The sequence below is a fragment of the Sprattus sprattus genome (assembly GCF_963457725.1).
Source record: "Sprattus sprattus genome assembly, chromosome: 16".
Taxonomy (NCBI): domain Eukaryota; kingdom Metazoa; phylum Chordata; class Actinopteri; order Clupeiformes; family Clupeidae; genus Sprattus; species Sprattus sprattus.
In genome coordinates, this window is record NC_137914.1 from 16,595,414 (window position 1) to 16,602,143 (window position 6,730).

The 6,730-nt window shown below is 45.1% G+C and overlaps 1 protein-coding gene across 7 annotated transcripts in view; it reads left to right on the forward strand.

The window, feature by feature from the left end:
• casz1 (castor zinc finger 1) overlaps positions 1 to 6,087 on the forward strand; it is a 184,114-nt gene extending 178,027 nt beyond the window's left edge. For all 7 annotated transcript variants that reach the window (XM_080853709.1, XM_080853710.1, XM_080853707.1 and 4 more), the window contains 2 exons: positions 445 to 801; positions 1,717 to 6,087. In XM_080853709.1, the coding sequence (XP_080709835.1) occupies positions 445 to 801; positions 1,717 to 3,011 (1,652 nt within the window). In that variant the 3' untranslated portion in view covers positions 3,012 to 6,087. The remainder of the gene's footprint in view (positions 1 to 444; positions 802 to 1,716) is intronic.
• The last annotated feature ends 643 nt before the right edge of the window (positions 6,088 to 6,730 follow it).

Below are 6,730 nucleotides of genomic sequence, written 5' to 3' on the forward strand. Positions count from 1 at the left end.
AAAAAAAACAGATCTTATGCATTTCTTTCTCTCTCTCTTTGTGTGTCTTCTCTTTCATTGTTTTCCTCTGGTAAATGCAGATTGATGTGGTTAAACTCAGGGCTTTGATTCTTTGATTCTACTTTATGAAAAAAGGAAATTCTAGTGAGCTAGTCTTCTTTCACTGAATGATTTTTTTCTACACTGTCATCGTTTTGTTTCAAAATGTTGTTCTTCCATTCTCACCATTGTTGCTTTTGGCTGTTGCTTGGGTTTTGTTGTCATCTGGCTCGCTTTATTTCATTATTTTATCTTTCCCTCCCCTTTTTTACCTCCCATTCCTGTGTGTGTGTGTGTGTGTGTGTGTGTGTGTGTGTGTGTGTGTGTGTGTGTACACTGTGCACCTGTCTGTCTTGTGTCCCCTCCTCCTACTCCTCCACCACCTGGACAACCGGTCTCCTGTAGGACCAGGCTGCCAGGCTCCTGCTTCCACTGCCCCAGCCGACACTTCCGCTCCCCCACACACCCCTCAGCCACCTCCTCTTCCTCTTCCACCGCCACCTCCTCCACTGCCCTCTCAGGCTTCTCAAGCCCCACTCCAGTCTCCAACGCTCTCATCCTTCCCTCCGGCCCTCCTGCGGCCGCCCCTCCCCTCCCTTCCATACCTCCTGTCTCCATCCTGTCTGTCCTACTCTCTGCTCAGCGCCTCTCTTGGAGCCACACGGAGTGTTGTCATGCCAACCAACACACCAGCTTTCAGCCCCATCATTGCCACTCCGTCTCCGGTTAAAAATGACGTCCCTATAGTGCAGGATGCTGCAGGTACTTATGCCGTCAAACTGACCCAAACACCGCAGCAGCCACTGTCAGATGTAGACTTTTCACTCCAGCCATGTTGACGTTTAGCGTAGTGGCAGTGCTTCCCTGAGTCATTATACTTCTCATCTTTATAACAACAACAGTATGTTTTATTTGAAGTAACACATGAGCTGTCACATTCATAAACACTTTCATTTCTGGTGTAGGATCTTTTTGTAAGGGGGCTCCTAGACGTCTGCACGTGCAGGCAATTTGTCTGTTTGTTTAGCTCGTATTTTCCTTTCCTTTCCAGGCGAGGTGACACCTTACCTTCCATTAAGCAAATGCCATTAGACCCAGTTAGTAATGGAAGGTAGTTACAGCACTGCAGTGATGAGGCAGTATATTACACACCTGCCATCAGGTCCCGGGCCCTTGGGTTAGCCTCCATTAGCCGCCTGCTTTAAGAGGGGCCCCTATTTTAATCATGCTAAAGTTTTATCGAGGCCTCGGATTCTCGCCGGGCCAGAACAAGGATCACATCATTAGCACTGACCTCAGGCTGTTCACTGAAGCGCACCCTTCCCATAAAGCACTGGGGTTTAGAGGTGCGTCAGGTTCCAGGGCTACTCCTGCCTCTGTTGTGTAAGCTGTAGACACCCGTTAAAATGTCAAGCTCTTATTATCATTATTATTACCAGTGACTAATATTCACTGAAGGTTTTGCTCCTGTGTCACTGTGGTATAAAAAAATGTTAAAAGGCTTTTACGTCACAAACAGACCTAAGAAAGAGTCTGGATTAACCAGATTAATACGTGTGAGTAAGGCTATGCCTTACAGATCTAATTTGGGTGTTTCTGTTCAGTTACTTGTAGTCTGCTTGGGTTGACTGACTGTTGGGTCATTATGTCTCTCTCTCCTTCTCACACCATCTCCAGGCAACACCATCTCCATCCCCACAGCGCAAGGCGCCAAGAAGCGCTTCTGGATCATCGAGGACATGTCGCCCTTTGGCAAGCGGCGCAAGACGGCCTCCTCGCGGAAGATGCTGGACGAGGGCATGATGCTGGAGGGCTTCCGCCGCTACGACCTGTACGAGGACTGCAAGGACTCCGGCTGCCAGTTCTCGCTGAAGGTCACGCACTACCACTGCACGCGTGAGAACTGCGGCTACAAGTTCTGCGGCCGCACGCACATGTACAAGCACGCGCAGCACCACGACCGCGTGGACAACCTGGTGCTGGACGACTTCAAGCGCTTCAAGTCGTCGCTCAGCTGCAACTTCCCCGACTGCCAGTTCTCCGGCAACAGCACGCACTTCCACTGCCTGCGCTGCGGCTTCCGCTGCACCGACAGCACCAAGGTGACCGCGCACCGCAAGCACCACGGCAAGCAGGACGTGATCACCGCCGCCGGCTTTTGCCAGTTCAGCTCCAGCGCTGACTGCGAGGTGGCCGACTGCAAGTACAAGCTTAAGTGCTCACACTTCCACTGCACCTACCCCGAGTGCAAGCACACCGTGGTGGGCATGTCGCAGATGGACTCCCACAAGCGCAAGCACGAGAAGCAGGAGCGAGGAGAGCTGCCCACCGCCTCGCCCAACCAGGAGGTCAGCCACCACGTTGGGGCTGCAGGTGGGGGAATGGGAGGGCTGGCGATGCCCCCGGTGCCCGTCAGCATGCACTCTGCATCTTCAGGAATGCAGGGGATTGCTCATGGCCCATCAGGCCCCATGTACCTCCCCTCAGCTGGGGCGGCCAGCGAGTACGAGCACCACCCCGGCTCCGGCATCAGCCTGGACGGCTCGCTCAACCTGGGCACAGACGCCAGCAGCTCGCTCTTCTTCCTGAAAAACGCCGCCGGCCTGGGTCTCAACGACTCGCTGGACCTGAGCAAGAAGATGAGCCACCATGAGATTCTGGGCATGGCCCCTGGATCCAGTGCGGTGGCGGCAGCTGGCACCGGGCCAATGGGCCTCGCAGCCACGGCACAGGGCCAAGACGACACCTCCGGCATGTCCGGTGAGGCCGAGGACGACCTGTCTCCAGAGGAAGAGCCCATGGCCGAGGAAGAGGAGGAGGAGGAAGATGAGGAGGAACGGGAAGACGAACTGAACACTGACTCCTACGAAGACTCCATGCCTGGCCACGATGGCGGGAAGGACAACGGCGAGAGTTTTGAGGTTTCCACCAATCACGCTGAAAGTTCGCAGCAGGACAAGGATGAGCCATGAGACCCCCCGTACTGGGGAAGAGCCGCCTCGACAACTAACTATGAACAAACGAGAAACGCAAATGAAAGTGGCCTCATTTATCATGGTTAGCAACATTGCAGATGACAACAAAACAACTACATAAAAAACGTGAAGGCCTAAAAATGATTTATTATGATGTTTACAAGATGACCAATATTATTAATTTAATTATGCATTAAAAAATGAACACAGAAACAGACAGATGAGGCCCTCTTTTACACATGGCTGGCAGTGTAAACCGTTTCCTACACATCAGTCTTTTTTCGTGTGCGTGCATGTTTGACTAATTTATTTCTTTTTTTTGTTTTGTTTGTTTTGTTTTTTACTTTTTTTGTGTGTGGAAAAAATTAGGAAAAAGAAAACTAACAAAAACAAAATCTATCTATCTATATAAATATATATATCTATATACTGTAGTTGTGTGTGGACATTGATATACAATTTTTTGTGAAGCAGTCATCACATGAACTGCAGGACCCTTATACCTAATAAAAAAGGGAAATAACTCAGTACAGAAGTACAAAATACCGTTTACTGACGGAAAATTAATTCAAGAGAATGTGCTCAAAAGAACTGATTTCAACTATTGTTGTTGTTATTCTAAAATGACTCTTATTTATCAGTGAAGTTGCAGGGGCCTGCATGTGCGCTTTTGGCTCGTACATCTCTCCATTGATCCTTTTTGCAGGGGGACATTTGTTGTGTGTTTTTGTTTCTTTGTTTGATCCTGGTTCATTTACTCACACGCTCATAATGGTCAGTTGTTATACTGTAGGTTCCATTCCATGTGGACAGTTGACTCCCCGGTCACCTTCAGTCCAAACAGAGACCAGTAACTGCGGCCAGGGAGCTATGACCTCAAAGCCCAGATGGCGGTGTATAAAGCTTTCCAGCACATTATATTATGGTTGTACACACGAAAAAAAAAGACGGACACCAAAAGCTAATTTTTCAACATTCAGATATTAGTTTATTTGTTCATTCAGATTGTTATTGTTTTTTTTTTTTTGTTTGTTTCAATTTTGTTTGTGTGTTTTTTAAAGATACTTTTTCTTGTGTTAAGGACCCTGTTGGCATTGCATATGGTTAGTGCACTTTTATAGATGAGAAAAGCTAAAACAAAACGCATATTCAGACAGATGTTTTGTTACCATTTGCATTATTTGCTTTATTTTAAATGTTTTGTTTTCTTTCTCTTTTTTTGGCGGCATTTTCCAGTTGCACATGCATGACCAGTTGATGCTGCAATTTTATCTTGCTGATTTGATGGGTGTGCGGCGATGGGGTGAGCTAGCAGGGGTGGAGTGTGAGGGAGAGAGAGAGAGAACACGTTGGTGCTACCTGCCCAGTCACTATAAACAGGGGGTTACTGGAGGCCTTGTGGTTTTCAGGATCCTTGTGGACTCAAGTAGCCATCCGCATGAAGGACCTGTGAGGTCTGAATGTAGAGGAATATAAGACAAGAGAGGGTAGGAGAAAAAAAAACGTAGACGGTGTTGTTTCTTTTCTTGTTCCTTTTTTAAAAATGAGATTTTGTAGCACGAGAGGAAAACAAATGAAACAAACTGGAGGACATGGCTTCCTTTTTTCAGAAGCCTCATGTGATTACTTACAAGTGGACGAGGCTTCGCCACAGGACTGTCTTCGTGCGGCCCCAACTGACTAACTTGTGGAGAGACAGCATGTCTCAAAAGACAAGCTAAAGGACACTCGCGCACGGGGGTTGGGAAAACATGTTTGAAATGTACAGACAGAAAACAATGTGTTGATGACAATTTTTGTTGTTTTCTCCTTACCATGGCTGTGGTTGAGCTCCAATTATAATGGTTTTATTTAATATTTATGTGACCTTGCAATGATAAAAAAAAAACAATTAGGGTGTTTTTTGCACTTTTTAGGTTCATTTTTACTTTATGAGAAAAGAAAAACGGCAAACATCTTTTAACAGGGAACTTTTTGCTTCATGATGTTGTTTTAGCTCACTTTGCGTTGATGCACAAATAGTTGTTAGTGTGACGAAGAACTCCTGTTCTGTGTTTTATTTAAAGAAAAAAAATAAGGACTGATTTTATTTGCTTCCGTGATTGGATGAACTCAATAAGGAAAAAGGCATGCCAGAACCTGGGTGCCCTAATGACTAACACTAATGAGAGCTGTGATTGAAATGAGTTCTAGACAGAGGAAATGATTACAGTGCTCAGATAGAACCAAATTACAACAAAAAAATATTTGCAGCCCAGCCTCAGTTTGAAATGAATGACTGTATAAGATGAAGAAAAAGGGACAAAATGAATAAAAAAAATTGTGGCAAGGAAATTATGATTAATTATTTCTTAAACATGGCTTTGAAAAGAACTATCAGAATAGAGGTAATTAAATGTGTAGATGATTATCTTCAAGATACTGTTTCGAGAGGGGGAAAGGTTGTATAGTATTTTCTTCTGTAAAAACTATATATGAACAAAATGCTCTTTGATGAAAAGCTTCCTTTAAAATAATAAAAAGGAGAAATAAAGAATAAAAAGTCAAAAATGGAAAAAAAAAGTACCAGTATAGTTTGCTTGTGTGTGTGAACTCTTTTTGTATCGATACTCCAAAAAAACAGCGGAGCCCTTGACCCTGTAGCACTGAAACACAGCAACGAGGCTCAGTTCACCCTCTACTGTCTTGATCATTTCCTCAGACCATTTTAATGTCACCTACACCATAGTGATATGGAATCACTACTGGGTGGTTCTGGTTGGTTTAACACCATCAACACCATTTGGTTTTATTTGTCATTGTTTTGTGTGTGTTCTTTTTTTTTTCAATTATATTTAATTGGATTATTTGTTGACATTTCTCTCTGGCATGAATCCTTTCTAGGCGTTATTTTCGCTCTGTCCTTGAGTGCAAGACGGAGCTTTTGTTTGTTTTGTTTTTCAGATTCAAACAAAAAACCTGTTGAAATGGCTATTTGGCTGGGAGATACGTTGTGCACTTGAATACAATTTATGTGTGTAAAATAGCAGGATTTGTAAAAAGTCAAAAAATAAAGAAAATCTAATTATTATAACCACCCATGTTCTCATGAATGTTAAGCCAATGTTTGCCATGGTATTAAAACAGGGCTGTTACACACAGTTCCTCTATATGAAAACAGAAGGGCCTAGAGTAGACGACGCTCCCTCTCTCCAGGCTTAACCAGGGGTCAGAGTAGGTAGAGCCAACCCCAGTCTCTGCTGCTGCTACTGGGTGACACTCACCAGGCCTTCCCCTGGGTGACAGAATGGAATGAGAGGGAGAGCAGTCCCCTCCAGACTCAAGTGGCACAGACAGGAACAACCGAGTTCTGCTGCTACTGTAGCTAAGAGCATGTGTTTAAGAGGACTACTGGTGCTAGTCTCCACACAGAAGCCCTGCTAGCTCTCCCAGTTTTCCCTATTCACTACAGTGACTAACTCATGACCTGGGTTTTCATTGTTGGGTTAAGCCTTTTGTGTGTGTTTTTGTGTATTCAGGGGCAATTAAAGTCTATTGAGGAACTGTGATATCTCTCAAGAGTATTGGCTAGGGTTACATTTTTTTTTTCTTCTCTCTTCCAATCTTTAGCCTTTTCATCCTTATCTATGGAGGTCAGGAGTGGAGATCATTTCTGGTGCAGGTTTAATCTGTTTATCTGGAGAGGGATGGCTGGATTCACTCCATGTACCCCCCCC